General features: G+C 36.3%; 1 protein-coding gene and 1 long non-coding RNA gene across 2 annotated transcripts in view; one reads left to right on the forward strand and one right to left on the reverse strand.

Moving 5' to 3' along the window:
- The window catches only part of ACADM (acyl-CoA dehydrogenase medium chain), a 34,801-nt gene extending 25,760 nt beyond the window's left edge, over positions 1 to 9,041 (forward strand). Inside the window, exons 9-12 of the mRNA XM_025912780.2 lie at positions 1,186 to 1,326; positions 1,904 to 1,999; positions 6,527 to 6,775; positions 8,238 to 9,041. Coding sequence (XP_025768565.1) covers positions 1,186 to 1,326; positions 1,904 to 1,999; positions 6,527 to 6,775; positions 8,238 to 8,309 — 558 coding nt within the window. The 3' untranslated portion in view covers positions 8,310 to 9,041. The remainder of the gene's footprint in view (positions 1 to 1,185; positions 1,327 to 1,903; positions 2,000 to 6,526; positions 6,776 to 8,237) is intronic.
- The window catches only part of LOC147578105 (uncharacterized), a 46,541-nt gene extending 36,614 nt beyond the window's left edge, over positions 1 to 9,927 (reverse strand). The window contains exons 1-2 of the long non-coding RNA XR_015254804.1: positions 9,793 to 9,927; positions 3,393 to 3,483 (exon numbers count right to left, since the gene is read on the reverse strand). This is a non-coding gene — a long non-coding RNA (uncharacterized LOC147578105). The remainder of the gene's footprint in view (positions 1 to 3,392; positions 3,484 to 9,792) is intronic.
- Positions 9,928 to 16,699: the final 6,772 nt, after the last annotated feature.

The raw sequence follows: 16,699 nt of genomic DNA on the forward strand, positions 1-16,699 counted from the left end.
AAAGGCCTATACACAAATGTTTGTAGCAACTTTATATAATTGCTAAAAACTGGAGTAGAAGGGGAATGTCCAACTGGTGAACAGATAATGGATATGTGGTCCATCCATATAGTGGAATACTACTCAGCAGTAAAAGAAATAAATTACTGAGCAGAAGCAATATGGATGGATCTCAGAAGCACTCTGCTAAGTGAAAAGTCAGTCATTATTATTCTACTTATATGATATTCTGGAAAAGGAAAACTTCTATGGACAGAAATCAGATCACTGGTTGCTTCAGATTGGGGTAAAGTAAGGGTATTGACTAAAAAGGAGCACAAGGGAATTTTTGGGGGTGCTGAAATAGTCTGTCTTGACTGTGGTAGTGGTTCCACTACTATGTACCACTACTATGTATTTTGACAAATACATAATGCATTTGTCAAAATTGTTAGAAATTTTAAAGAGGGTGAATTTTCCGGTATGTAAATTCTACTTCAGTAAACCTAATTTTAAGAACAAGTTGGTACATTACTTTGCTTGCTAGCTCTATTAAGCTGAAATTAAACATCCCAAATCAGATTATGTTTGCTAAATGCTTTTGCTGACATTCATGGTAAAAAAGATAGCCTTCAAACATGATGAAACTTGTCTTTGTAAGGTAATATGTACATGTAGACCTTTAGAGTATTGTTGGTTTCAAAGTTTGGGGAACAATTGTTTTAGACTAGGGGTTGACAAACTTTTTATAAAGATCCATATTATAGAAGCGCCTAGGTGGCTCAGTCAGTTAAGCGTCCAATTTCGGCTCAGGTCATGATCTCACAGTTCATCTGTACTGACAGCTCAGAGCCTGGATCCTGCTTCAGATTCTGTGTCTCCCTCTCTCTCTGCCCCTCCCCATTCACGCTCTCTCTCTCAAAAAATAAAAGTAAAAAAAGATCCAGATTATAAACATTTTAGACTTTGAGAGCCATAAGGTCTGTGTCCTAGCTACTCAATTCTGCTGTATCAAGAAAGTAGCCATAGATTATATGTAAACAAATAGGTATTGACTCTTCCAACAAAGCTTTCTTTACAAAACAGGCGTAAACCATTGTTTGTCAACCCGTTTTAGATAATTGCAGAAAATCCTAAAACAGGTTAAAGCAAAAATTCATGCCAGCTCAAAAAGTGTTCCTTAACATACCTTGTTTTCCTCATTAGGAATTAAATATGGGTCAGCGATGTTCAGATACAAGAGGAATTGTCTTTGAAGATGTGAAAGTGCCTAAAGAAAATGTTTTAATTGGTGAGGGAGCTGGTTTTAAAATTGCAATGGGAGCTTTTGATAAAACCAGACCACCAGTAAGTAATATCAATGACCTGATAATCTTTATAGGATCTTTTTTTTTTTTTTAGGATCTTCTTTTATTCATTACATTCAGTTTTATTTATACTTGGCGTATCTGGTGTGCATTTCTTTTTAAATATTTACTTCTTTTATTAAGGATGGAGAGATACTGTCATTTTTCTTTATTTTTTAGAATTCTTCAACTGTCTTGCCACCTGTTATTTTAGCAAATACAAAATTTTTGTAGTCACTGCTAGATTTACAGACAGGCAGCCCATACTTAATCATTCCTGCTAATAGGTGCTCATTTCCTTTTCCCTTACTCAGTAGGAATATTTCCCCTAAGAAGCTTTCCCTTGTTAAACAGAAGAAATGACTTGTCTCTAGGGTATGGTCTTGTGCCTCACTAATGCCTTTAATTTATACAATATAAATTTAAATGCTTGTTCTCCCCCATCCCTTCTTTTGTGGCCTGAATGTATAGTCATTTTCTCTTTGTATAATCCTTCATTTAGAATTTACGCAAATGGCCATTGTACTGTGTTTTAAAGACAACGTGAATCTTTGCTTCGTAAAATATTAAACCAACAGGTAGCAGCTGGTGCTGTGGGACTAGCACAAAGGGCTTTGGATGAAGCTACCAAGTATGCCTTGGAGAGGAAAACTTTTGGAAAGCTGCTTGTAGAGGTAATTTTAATTTTTTAATTTTAATTTTTTAATTTTATTTATTTCTGAGAGAGAGAGAGACAGTGTGAGTGGGGGAGGGGCCGAGAGAGAGGGAGACACAGAATCTGAAGCAGGCTCCAGGCTCCCAGCTATCAGCACAGAGCCCACCATGTGGCTCAAACCCACGAACCATGAGATCATGACCTGAGCTTAACCCAATGAGCCACCCAGGCGCCTTTAGAGGTAATTTTCACACTCAGATAAAAATCTGAGTTCAAATCACACTGAAATTAAAATCCGGAGTCCTTACAATGGGCTTCTATCAACCACACTGGCCTTTTGCTTGTATTTACTTTTACTCTTCCCGCCCCCCCAAAATCTACTTCCTCACTCATTTCACTAGAGAATCTACCCTAGTCACCCAATGAAAAATAATATCTCCAACGTTCTATATACTAATCCCACTTGTTTGGTTTTTTTTTCATAGTTCTTAACACCACTCAACATTATATCATGTATGTGTTTGTTTATTATTTCTCCTAACTCACTTGAATGTGAGCTCCACACAGGCTATGGATTTGTTTTGGTAACCCTTATACTGCTAGTACTTAGGATATATTTCCACTATGAACTTCTATTTCATGCATTCAACAAATAGTAATTGAACACCTAGTATATTAAAATACTAATAACTGGATGCTTTCTCTGTTCCAAGCACTATTCTAAGGGTTTTAAATGTATTAACTCATCTAATCTTCACAGTACTGTGGAGTGGGGACTTTTAGTCCCATTTACCACATGTATAAACATTACGTCCAACCTCATATATAATGGAAACAAGATTTGAACCCAAGTAGTCACTTAAAGAGTGTGTTCTTTTGCACACTACATGTGCTATTTCTGTGAAAGAAAAGAAGTTTGACATAGTCTCTGTGCTCAGAGACTTTAGAGATGGAGATATGATACATATCTTAAAACAAGTATTAAGAAATAATACAGAGCAATATAAGATTAAATCTCTAAATGAAAGCTATGGACAGGGTTAGAGAAACCAAGAGGAGAGACTGTTGTGGGTGGGCCAGACACATTACAGGGATTCTGAGTTGTATTTAGAACAGGGTTTCTCAAAGCATAGGCTGAAAAGAAACTGAATGAGACTCACTGGGATTTTTTCATCAGAATCTCACAAGAGAAGAATGTGCCTCTTACACCAGGTTGCCAAGGCTGTGGTGAAATAAGTGTTTCTATATATGGCCAGTGGAAATATAATTTGGTGTAACTTTTATGAACCATATTTTTGCAATATATATCAAAAGTACCTAATTTTGGGCCCACAGTACAGTGGTTATCCTACAACTGTATTTCATAAGATAGGTATCTTTCAGATATACTCCATATGGACAGTATAACATACCTATAGCTTATTCATTTCAGCATTGTGTAGAAACAGCCAAATATAGAAACAACCAAGATGTTGATCATCCATACAGTGGAATACTTTGAAGCTATAAAAAAGGATAAAGAAGCTCTTTATGTATTAATATAGAAAGCACTCAGATTTATTGATAAGAAAAGCAAGGGGCATCTGGGTGGCTCAGTCGAATAAGGTCTGACTTTGGCTCAGGTCATAATCTCACGGTTCATGAGTTCGAGTTCTGAGTTGGGCTCTGTGCTGACAGCTTAGAGCCTGGACCCTGCTTCAGATCCTGTGTCTCCCTCTCTGTCTGTCCCTCCCCCCACTCACACTCTGTCTCTATCTGTCTGTCTCTCTCTCACAAATAAACATTAAAAAAAATTTTTTTTAATAAAAAATAATTAAAAAATAAAAACTTTTAAAAAAGCAAAATGAAGAACCATCAACATAGCAGGCAAGTATATGTGTAAAAAAGGGAGAGACTATGGATGTATTTGCTTATCTGTGTATATAATATCTCTGAGAAGATGAAAACAGTTCATCTGTTTACCTCTAGGAAGGGGAATTAAATGGGGTTGGGGAGGGCAGGATGATAGAAGGAAGAAAGGTTAAAATTCAAACTGGTGGATGGATTACCTATTCAAAAAACAGTAAAAACTAAAAACAAAACAACTTGAAAGAATCATTGGCTTAGAAGAATGGGCACAATCAGGCAGGTAGAAGTAAGGGAGGATATTACTCTCCTTGTTCCACATATGAATTATTTACATTAATAATTGTCTCCTCTTAAGACTCAATTACCATGCTAATCTCAACGTTTATTTATTTTTGGGACAGAGAGAGACAGAGCATGAACGGGGGAGGGGCAGAGAGAGAGGGAGACACAGAATCGGAAACAGGCTCCAGGCTCTGAGCCATCAGCCCAGAGCCCGACGCGGGGCTCGAACTCACGGACCGCGAGATCGTGACCTGGCTGAAGTCGGACGCCTAACCGACTGCGCCACCCAGGCGCCCCTTACCATGCTAATCTCAAGCAGCTTGTCACATTCTAAAGTAGTGTGTGTGTGTTTTTTTTAATACAGTAAATATAAGAAATTGAACAGCTTAGTTTTTTGTATGTTGTGACCTTTGGTTCATATTAGTCTGTACACAGTCATAAGTTGTATGGTTTTTATAATCTCTTGGTCTTCAAAACCCATTTTGATGTTGCCTACTACAGAAAGCATCTTCTTAATCATTTTAGTATTTTTGTTTCTGAATGCCTATAAGCCTTCTTTTAATATGTATTATTTTAAATTTTTTTTTTTCAACATTTTTTATTTATTTTTGGGACAGAAAGAGACAGAGCATGAATGGGGGAGGGGCAGAGAGAGAGGGAGACACAGAATCGGAAACAGGCTCCAGGCTCCGAGCCATCAGCCCAGAGCCTGATGCGGGGCTCGAACTCACGGACCGCGAGATCGTGACCTGGCTGAAGTCGGACGCTTAACCGACTGCGCCACCCAGGCGCCCCTAATATGTATTATTTTAAAGCATATGTTCCATTCCATGTTCAGTGTGGAATAATTTATGTTATACAGTGTGTGTAAAATTGAGTAATAAAATTGCTACATGATCCCATTGTCCAGAGATAATTACAGTGACCATCTTGCTGTATATTCTTTGTTTCTATGAATTTATTTTTCAAAAGCTTCAACCATACAGTATGTTTGAAATTTTTACCAATCAATACATGGTGATGTATTTCTATCCTATACCATTGTGGCCATACAACTCATAGGACACTTACTGTCTTATTGAAGGTACTTGTCTTAGGTCTCCTCTTTGATTATGAACCTCTACTAGAGGGAGAATAAGAAGCATCTTTTATTTGTCTTTGTCATGGCACTTACTTTCCTCTGTCAGCATCTGATACACTGCCACATTATTTTTCACTGTATCTATAATAATGTTCTTTGAAAAGTCCCAGCAGGGGCACGTGGCTGGCTCAATCGGTAGAGCATGTGACTCTTGATCTCAGAGTTGTGAGTTCAAGTCCCATGTTGGGTATAGAGTTTACTTAAAAATACATACATAGAGGGGCGCCTGGGTGGCGCAGTCGGTTGAGCGTCCGACTTCAGCCAGGTCACGATATCGCGGTCCGTGAGTTCGAGCCCCGCGTCGGGTTCTGGGCTGACAGCTCAGAGCCTGGAGCCTGTTTCCGATTCTGTGTCTCCCTCTCTCTCTGCCCCTCCCCCGTTCATGCTCTGTCTCTCTCTGTCCCAAAAATAAAAAAAAAAAATAAACGTTGAAAAAAAAAAAAATACATACATAGATACATTAAAAAAAAAAAAAAAATCCCAGCAGATACCCAAAAGGATACATATAATTTTCGTGGTATTTTGCAAAAATGCATAACTTCATTCCAGCTCTGAGAAAACATCAAACAAACCCAAGTTGAGGGACATTCTACAAAAAAAAACAACAACCACTCGGTGTTCTTTAGCAGTGCCAAGGTCATGAAAGACAAGGAAAAATTAAAGAATCCTAACAGCTTGGGGGAGACTAAGAAGAAATAACAGTTGAAATCTTGGATGGGATCCTTGAACCAAAAAAAAAAAAAAAAAAAAAAAAAAAAAAAAAAAAAAAAAAAAGGACATTGGTGGAAAACTTGGCCAAATTTGAACAAAGTTTATAGTTTAGTTGATAATATGCTAGTAATGTTAATGGTTAATATCCTAGTAATATTAATGGTTGATCATTACATTATGGTTAGGCAATATGTTACCATTAGAGGAGGCAGAGTGTAATTTTCTAAGTCTAATATTAGTTTTAAAGTTAAAACAAAAAAGTTCCAGGAGAAGAACGTTTAAAAAGTTTTTTTAGTGGGGTGCCTGGGTGTCTCAGTAGGTTGAGCATCCAACTTCTGCTCAGGTCATAATCTCACCTTTCTGGAATGTAAGCCCTGCATGGGGCTTGCTTCTATCCATGAAAAGCCTGCTTCAGATCCTTTCCCGACTACCCGCCCCCCCCCCCCCCCCGCCTGCCCCTCACCCTCTTGAGTGCTCAAGCTCTCTCTCAGAAATATATTAACATTAAAAAAAAGATTTTTTAGTTAACAGATACCCTTAAACTTTTTTTCTGTTTAATTCTAGCACCAAGGAATATCATTTTTGCTGGCTGAAATGGCAATGAAAGTTGAACTAGCGAGATTGAGTTACCAGAGAGCAGCTTGGGAGGTTGATTCTGGTCGCCGAAATACTTACTATGCCTCTATAGCAAAGGCATTTGCTGGAGATGTTGCAAATCAGTTAGCTACTGATGCTGTGCAGATTTTTGGGGGCAATGGATTTAATACAGAATATCCTGTAGAAAAACTAATGAGGGATGCCAAAATCTATCAGGTAAGGTCAAAAATGATTTCTGTTGTTTTTTAGGTAAAATAATATTCATAGATGACAGAGCAGATTTCTAATTTAGGATTTTGTGCCATTAATAAAATAAACTATCATACATGGCTGTAAGCTGAAGTTTTTAAAACTAACACAGAAGAATGTTACTTTTAGGTATATGCCTTAAGAGAGAATAAAGTAACAAAGTGAATGGTACAGACAAGTACATTTATGTCTGGGTCAGGCATCTTTGATGCTTAACATCCTAGCTAATCGTAGTCTACTCTTTGCTCTCCCAGAAATATGCATATAATTAAAATATTTTAGAGGTGTTTGGGTGGCTCAGTTGATTGAATGTTCAATTCTTGATTTCAGCTCAGGTCAAGATCCCAGGGTCGTGGGATCAGAACCATGCTCAGCGTGAGCCTGCTTGAGATTCTTTCTCTCTCCCTCTGACCCTCTCCCTGGCTCGTGTGCTCTCTCTCTCTCTGTCTCTCTCAAATAAAAAATAATAATAAATTATTTTATTTTTAATCTTGCTTGACAACTACTGAATTGATTAAAACCATATTTGGGAGGAAAACAACATGGAGAGGCAGTGATGTAGTGGTTAGAAAAACTTAGAGATAGGGATAATTTGGTAAATAAAATATAAATGCACATGTTCTCCACATGTTGCTTAAGTAATTTTAACCCATCGTCCTCAGTATCCCTTCCCTTGCTTCCCTCTATCCACAACCAGTTATTTGGGAAATCCAGTCATTTGAAATCTGGAGGTAGAATCCTAGAATGTTAGAGTAAGAAGGAAATAGACATTGCAGCCTCTGAATTTAGACATGAAAAACTGAGGACCAGAATTTGTGCCTTATACAAAGTTACAGGTTTATCTTGTGAAACTGTCCCTCTCCTGAAGCCTATAATTATTACTGCTATCAGTCATTTATTAGAAGTTCATCTGAGAAGATGAACTGTAACAAATTTCCTAGGGTTTAAACTAGAAGTAAGGGCTGGCTACTAGGATTGTCTCAGTTAAAGCCAAATGTTCCCAGCATCTTTTTCTCTAGCAACTCTGTTCCTTAGGCAGCAAAAGAGAAAATCAGGTATAAGAGTAAAAATGGAAAATGACTGAAGGGGACAACTGGCTAAAAACAATTCAGAAAAGTTGAATAAATATTTTTGCAACGTTTAACTTTTAGGTTTCCCAAACTTTTTGAAATGTTGATATCCTTTAATTTTTTTAACACTCCCAAAATTTTGGTAAATGACTTTTTATAATTTAACTAATCTTTATTTTAGAGAATTATGTATTTTCATGGGTTTCACAGAATCGGGTTTTGGAATCACTAGACTACAGACCCTTTATATGGTTTCATTCAATTTGATGTTACAATGAAGCTTATACTACTGTCGAAAATATTGAGTAAATTATTCATGTACTGAAGATATTTCATGTACATCTATTTTTTTCTTGCAGATTTATGAAGGTACAGCACAGATTCAAAGACTTATTATAGCCCGTGAACACATTGGCAAGTACAAAAATTAAAGAGATTGCTATAAAACATGATTAATTGTTGAGTAATTAGAACATAATCTACTATTTAAGATAAAGGGCTTTACGATATTTCTGGTAAAATTTTAAAATAATTGCTCTTACACTGAACCCATACTACTGATTCTAATACTATCTTTCTGCTTTTGTTTAAATGACTTGTTTTTTCTCAAACAGGTTTGGTTTCACTAAAATTATGTGTTATCCATATACCACTGTACTTGAATTACATTAACCTAGAAAAGTACATTTGTTTTGTTATTCTAACCACTTAAAGTAACAAATTTTTTGGATTTCAATATTTTTCCAGTGACATTTTTGAAAAGTGGGCTTATAAAAATATTCAGAATTTTCCAAAATTTACATTGAGAAAGAATTGTAGGATTTGGATGCCATCACATAACTTACTGGTGACTTTGTAGACTTCATGGTATTCTACTGGAGGAGTTTATTTTGCTACAATTTGGAAAGTATTTGTTTTCAGTTTTGTATAGTAATAGTCAAAAATTTGATGTTCTTATTCTCATCATACAATGACCAGAAGTTATTAGAATCTTGTTTAATTCTGAGCCTACATGTCACTTGGCCTTATTTAAAAATAAATCAATAAAATTTGCCTTAAAATATTTTTATGATTCTTGATATCTGAGTAGCCTTTGGTCTGTTGTACACAATCTCATTTCATGTGCGTGCATTATGAAAAGAAATAAAATTGTTCAGTGCTTATTAGTGTCTCTGTATTCTTTCCCGGAAGTTTATTTACTTCATATAAAAGTGAATTTATGATTTATTTACTGTGATGAAAAAAAGTCATGCTTTGATTATGAACTGCATGAAGTTACCTACCCATTTTTCACTAAATTATATTATTAGGTATTTCAAAAATTATAAAATCATGTAAGAATGAAAGTTTGTGAATTTAATATTTCTTTGTAATATTAAACATCAAATGCTGCTAAAATATGTTATATTAATTAGAGTTTCTAACACCACTTCTGATTTTCTGATTCTGCACCAATTGGGCATCCTATAGTTCAATCCTATTCTTACACTAACTTGAAGAGTTACTATCAAGATTTCACAGGTTTAAGGGCTCAGTCCCATACTCACTTCAGACACCAGTCACACGTCCTGGGTCCCCAGGCTATCCACACTTCTGTGTAATTTGGATACAAATTTGGGTATTCCCATGATCCACCCTTAGATTCAATAATTTGCTAGAATGGCACACAGTACTCAGGAAAAACACTATTATAAAGGATACAACTGAGGAACAGCCAAGTATAAGAGACAGATGTATAGGGCGAGCTATAAGGGGAGACACAGAGCTTTCATACCTTCTCCCGTTGCACCACCCTCCTAGTACCTCAGTTCTCCAACCTATAAACTCATAGATCTCTTGTTCAAGAGTTTTTATGGAAAATCTTTAGCCCTTATCTCCTCCCCTTAGGTCAAGGGTGGGGCTGAAAGTTCCCACCTGTATTAGTGGCTAGGGCTGCCAGAACAAAATGTTGCAGGCTGGGTGGCTTACACAACAGAACTTTAGTTTCTTACAGTTCTGGAGGCTACAAGTCCAAGATCAAGGTGCCATCTGGGCTGGTTTCTGGAGAGATCTCTTCCTGGCTTGTCGAGTGCCACCTTCTCACTGTGTTCTCACACGGCCTCCTCTGTGCACATGCATGAGGAGAGAGAAGACTCTGGTGTTTTTCTCTTCAAATAAGGACACAAGTCTTATTAGATTAGGGCCCTACCTTTATGACCTCATTTGACCTTAATCACTTGTCTCACAGCCCACATCCAAATACAATCATATGGGGAAAGGTTAGGGCTTCAACTGTTGAATTTTGTGGGAACACAGTTCAATCCCTAACACAATCATCTGATTGCTTAATCTTTCTGGTGATCAGCCCCATCCTAAATTCCCATCTAGGGGCCCCACCTGAAGTCACCTCATTAGCATAAACTCAGATATCATCTTTTGTGTTTGTCATGAATAACAACAGATACTCAGCAAATTCAAAGAGTTTTAGAAGTTCAGAGCCAGGGACTGAGGGCAGAGACCAAATACATTCTTCTGTTGCCACTTAATTATAAAAATAAAAATCTAATCTTTTACAAAAAAATATTTAAAAGACTGCTTTTTTCATGCTCAGTTATGAAATTGTACTTCAATGACAGAGATTGGTAAGGAGATTTAGAGACTTCCTGAGTATTACAAAGAAATTACAAGTTAAATAGAATATATTCCAAATGCAGATTTGAATTTATAATACATAAGTCCAAAAACTTACCTACTAATTCTAAACATAAAGCTTCTAGACATATAAATGTATTCCAAAGCCATATGATGATAATATTTATTAATGTACCCTCGATTATAAATATTAAGCAATTATATAACTATCAATTAAGACTTTTTAGTCACTAGTAACACAAATGAACTTAAACGACTTTAAGAAAAAAGTGAACAGGGGCACCTGGCTGGCTCAGTTGGTAGAGCATTTGATTCTTGATTTCAGGGTCATGAGTTCAAGCCCCACATTGGGCATGGAACCTACTTTAAAAAATGAACAAATGTATTTTAAGTACATTGAAGTGCCTCATGGATCAAAAGGGCAGGAATGAAGTGAGTTTTAGAAAGGGTCTAGAAGCCAAATAACTTTAGAAATCCATGCAATAATATTTTTCTACCTTTCAACTCTACTTCTGTCACGTTTCATTTTTTTTCTCGTTCTGTAGCCTAGCTTTCTCTGTTTCTTCAATCCTAAAATAGAACAAGACCTAATATTTATATATGTTAGATTTCCTACCACTTATATAAGCTGACTGGCTAGGGCCATTACAGCCAGGAGGGTAGGAAGAATCATAGACCGTAAACATGATTGTTAGTTGCCTATATCTCTGAATTGATGGTTTCTGGAAAAGGCATAGTTTTGTAGCAGAGCTGGTATATTTCTGGCAATTTTAATGAATAAGGAATGTGCCATAGTCATCAATTTGCATAAAGGGAGAGGAGATTATACCAAGCCTTCTCTGGGTTTAAAAAATGGCTATTTATATGGCTTTTAGAATGACATCCATTTATTTTAATGTATTACCCATGATCAAGTACTACAAAAGGTCTTTGGAGACTGAACATTAAATCCTACATAAGTGTCCAGTTTTTGATTTTGGGTCAGGTCATGATCTCACAGTTGCGAGATCAAGCCCCACATCAGGCTCTGTGCTAAGTATGGAGCCTGCTTGGGATTCTCTCTATCCCTGTCTCTCTGCCTCTCCCCTGCTCATGCTATCTCAAAATAAATAAATAAACACTAAAAAAAAAAAAAAAAATCAAATCCTACAGGAAACACTTAAAAAATGTTAAAAATTTCATTTAACTCATTAATGAATGAGGGAATTAATGAGGTATTAAAACTGTCATAAGGGATGGGGCACCTGGGAAGCTTAGTGGGTTAAGCATCCTACTCTTGATTTTGGCTCAAGTCATGATCTCACAGTTAGTGACATCAAGCCCTGCATGGGGCTCTGTGCTAACAGCACTGGAGCCTGCTTGGGGTTCTCTCTTTCCTTCTCTCTGCCCCTCCTTGTTTGCACTCTGTCTCTCTCCCTCTCTAAATAAATGAATAAGCATTAAAAAATTTTTTTTAAACTGGCATAAGGGAGAATTTGAAAAACAAACATATAGGAAATTAGAAATGCTTAATATTTGCTAATAGATATAAAATTGTTTAATATCTTATAGGGCAATAAAATCTAAAGGGGTCATCTTTTCCACTGAGCAGAAATCAACTGTAGTTCATTTATATTACTATCCATTTTCTATAATTTAACTTTTTTTGAGTTTACAGAATGGTAAAACAGCCTAGTCAATAGGAAGACAATTATAGATACATAGCACTTCAGATACTACCCTCAGAATCCATTAGATAAAACCTAGCACTCCACTAAATGGACACTCAGTAATTCCTTTTACCCATTTCCAAGTTTTTGGCAGTGTTTCTTGACAGTTTCTTCCTTGTGATCATAAATAACCTGCCAAGATTATTTTGTTCTAAAAATGCAGGTTTCATTAGGTTTGGCCTGATTACTGCCACAGTGTTAATGAACCATGTAGGCCTCCTTGAATTTACTTTGTAAATCCAAAGACATACTGTGCTGAACAATTACCAAAGCTGCAGAATTAACTTCTGTCTGAAAGTTTTCATAGAGACACTCAGACTTTTAAAAGCCTCTATAATTTGCGATCTCAAGGCTAGATCTAGAACCAAAGTCAAGCAATTCTGCACCAGAGTTCTCAAGTAGTACCTAAGAATTTGAGTGACTTTCTCTCCTCAGCATCTCCAAAATTTACTAAGGTTCCTGGCTTGCCCAAACGGGCCCTTCCTAACCACCTGTAAGACTGGAACCCTGTAAGCCAGTTACCAATTCCAATTTTACCAGGACAGCATTGTAAACATTAACTCAACATACACAGTCAACTTGTTTTTTTGATAATATGCTTGTCAAACCTGATTAAAGGATTATTATGTCATATGACATAATATGTCATATTATTCTCAAATATGACACTCCAGGTATGGCCTTGGTTACATAATCAATTTGCTTAATTATAAACAAGAATACAAAATCATGGTGTACCTGGGTGGCTCAGCCAGTTAAGCACCTGACTTCTGCTCAGAGCATGATCTCTTAATTCGTGGGTTTGAGCCCCGAGTTGGGCTTTGCACTGGCAGTACAGAGCCTGCTTGGGATTCTCTCTCTCCTTCTCTTTCTCTGCCCCTCCCCCACTGTGCTCTCTCTCAAAAATAAATAAATAAATAAACTCAAAAAGAAAAAAGATTCATTTTGAATACTGCCATAAAATGTAAGGAGATTCAGAAAATGTTTCTGAATTCTAGGGACTAAGTGGGAATCAGACACCATTTTAAACTTCCAGTTTACAAAAGCACAGTCCACTAAATTGAAGACAGCCTAAGAATTAAAAAGGGCTTCTTCATATACCCATAGAAACAGAACATTACAACTACATAACCAATATTCCAAACAAGTAACCATGATTAAGTTCCCCTCCTTGGCTCATTCAGTTCTCTGTAATTGTTCTGTGGGATCTTGAGTCAAGGAACTGCTTTCAAGAAGCTGTTTTTTTCCAAACTAAGAGTTCTAGAAATCCTGACTGAGTCTAATGGTATGGTGTGAAACTTGCCTAAGCTATGCCCACTTGTAAGTCTGTACCCAAAAGACTATTCTTTGAAGTATCTATCAGTAATTTAAAGTAACTGAGCCTTTCCATGAGGCTTTGAGACTGTCCCCGCATGCACAAACTTTGGCCTGTAGCTTACAGTACAGCCTTCAAGTTAGCATCAGAGTAAATCAGAAACTATTGTAAAGTATTATAAAGTAAAATATGACTGTCTTAGCTCAGGCCACTTTAACAAAACCATAGACTGGGTGGCTTAAGCAGCCAACATTTATTTCTTAAAGTTCTGGAGGCTGGAAAGTCTAACATCAAAGCACCTGACTGTTAACTTCTTATATTCTCACATAGAAGAAATAGGGTGAGAGAGCTCTCTGGGGTCCCCTTTTTAAAGGGTATTAATTTCATCCATGAGGAGTCCACCTCTATGTGACTTAATTACCTCCAAAAGCCCTCACTTCCTAATACCATCACTTTGGGGACGAGGATTTCAACATATAAATTTTGAGGAGACAAAAACATTCAATCCATTGCAATGACTAAAATTGAAGATTATAGTTAATTACTATATCCAATAAAAGAATGGAAGTAAATGAAAAGTCTCTATGAAAGCATAAGTGCGTAACTGTTTCACAAGACTTTAACCATTATTTCCCTTAAGGGAAACAACATTGGCAAATCTCCAGGGCTTTTTTATAAAGCACATAATTTTGGCCATTTTTATATTAACAACAGTTGACACAAATTTAAGCTAAAGAAGGCTGAGTTGATCTGATTTATTTACTAACTTTTCTTATGAAGCTCACACAATAGTGTTGATAATTAAATATGGAATACATAAACTTTATTATTTCTAATATCTTTCTTTTTAAAAGGTGAAAGAACAGATCTCCTCCCCACCCCCCAGGAAATTTCAAAGATACATTTACGTGTAACATATAACCTGAAATTTTGATTTTTCTTCATTCAAGATTTGACCCTGGGAAGGTCATGATATCAGAGATGATTGATCATTTGATTATGATAGGATTATAGGTGCAGAGAATACTGAATACTGACAAAGAATACTTGGTTATATACTTAATTAAAGGACAATAAATTTAAAAAATACAGAAGAATGTACTATAACATGATTATAAGAAGTTTAAGATGTTTCTCAAATAAAAATCCTTTTTCCTTGTTTCTTTTTAATAATTAAAGATATGACACATAGAGCAATGAAAGTTTATTCTGGTTAAGACAAAATCTCTGCTATCTAGGCAGAAGGTAAAGATTAACCTTTTACCTTAGGGATTGATGGCTCAACCAAGGAAGCAAGACCCTTAAAACTGACTGAACTTTGCCAAAATTGTAGCATATTCCAGTGTCTTTTCAGATGCAGGTACTATATATCAAGGCAAATAAAATTCACTTTCCTGAAATTGTCTTTCCTATGCTTTTTCATACTGTAGAACAAACTGATAATTTGGAACAAAACTGCACTTTTCTCTTGAAAAATAAAAACACATACATAGTTGTATTTTTCTGTAACGATTGCTACTGTTATAGTTATACAGTAATCCTTATTATACTTAAAGAAACTAACTTCCCAGAGAAACCAACTCCTAGAGAAACCTGGGAGGCAGGTCATTGAGAATTGTTTGTCACATATCAATATTTCAGCAGATCATCAAAACTCATGAGCATTAACACAACTTTGTTCAGCTATACATATCCTTTTATACATTAATGCAACAAAAAGAAACATTTATTAACTTGACCCAAAGGTATCACTTACTACATAGCATATCAAAATAAGAAACAAAAGTATATAAACTTAAAATCAGGCTTGGTAATCAAGGGTTTAATATTCTATCCAAAAAACAACCTAGGTTTGCCATGATTATTAATTAACTCAGTATAGTCCAAGGTTTTAAATTTTCTAAGGTTCTTAGAAATTATATAATTCCGGGGGGCCTGGGTGGCTCAGTCGGTTAAGCGGCCGACTTCGGCTCAGGTCATGATCTAGCGGTCCTTGAGTTCGAGCCCGGCGTCGCGCTCTGTGCTGACAGCTCAGAGCCTGGAGCCTGTTTCAGATTCTGTGTCTCCCTCTTGCTGACCCTCCCCTGTTTATGCTCTGTCTCTCTCTGTCTCAAAAATAAATAAAACGTTAGAAAAAAAATTTAAAGAAATTATATAATTCCAATTTACGGTTGGAAAAAAATTTCATTTTTTATTTTGTTTGCTTCAATCTTGTTTCATTGTTGATTCAATTTAATGGAAGCCAAATTTACAATTTTAAAGATCTTAAAATTTATGTAGGAGTTAAGTTAGCCAATTTGATCAATAAACTAATATAAAAAGTTTAGGAAAGGGGCACCTGGATTAAGCATTCATCTTAGGCTCAGGTCATGATCTCAAGGCTCCACTCTCTGCTCATGAGTTTGAGCCCTGCTTCAGGCTCTGTGCTGACAGCTCAGAGCCTGGAGCCTGCTTTGGATTCTGTCTCCCGCTCTCTCTGTCCCTCCCCGGCTTGCATGCACGCCCTCTTTCTCTCTTTCTCAAAAAATAAATAAACACTGGGGCGCCTGGGTGGCTCAGTCGGTTGAGCGGCCGGCTTCGGCTCAGGTCATGATCTCGCAGTCCGTGAGTTCGAGCCCCGCGTCGGGGCTGTCAGCACAGAGTCTGGAGCCTGCTTCAGATTCTGTGTCTCCCTCTCTCTCTGACCCTCCCCTGTTCATGCTCTGTCTCTCTCTGTCTCAAAAATAAATAAACGTTAAAAAAATAAACATTAAAAAAATATTTAAAAAAAGAGTATGTTTTTGTCTCCTTCTCTGCCTTTCAAAATAAATAAACTTTGAAAAAAGAATGTTTTACTTAACCCAATATATCCAAATATGATTTTATCAATCTACTTTTTAAATTGTTAATGAGATATTTTACTTTATTTTTCCTACTTAGTCTATAAAATAGGGTGTGCATTTTATACTTTATAACATCTCAATTCAGATTCACTACATCTCAAGTGTCCCATTTAGTTATATTACACAGCACAGGCCTAGAAACAGAGATGAACTTGTTTTTTCAAAATTAGGGTTTTTGTTTGTTTATTTTTGTAACTATTTTTCTTTGAGGGGAGGATATTTTTATTTTTTGAGGAGGTAAGATATACCAAATTTCAAAAGTACCAGCATATTCAGTGAAAAAG

The sequence above is a fragment of the Puma concolor genome, chromosome C1, assembly GCF_028749965.1.
Source record: "Puma concolor isolate L17-30 chromosome C1, mPumCon1.1.hap2, whole genome shotgun sequence".
NCBI lineage: Eukaryota > Metazoa > Chordata > Mammalia > Carnivora > Felidae > Puma > Puma concolor.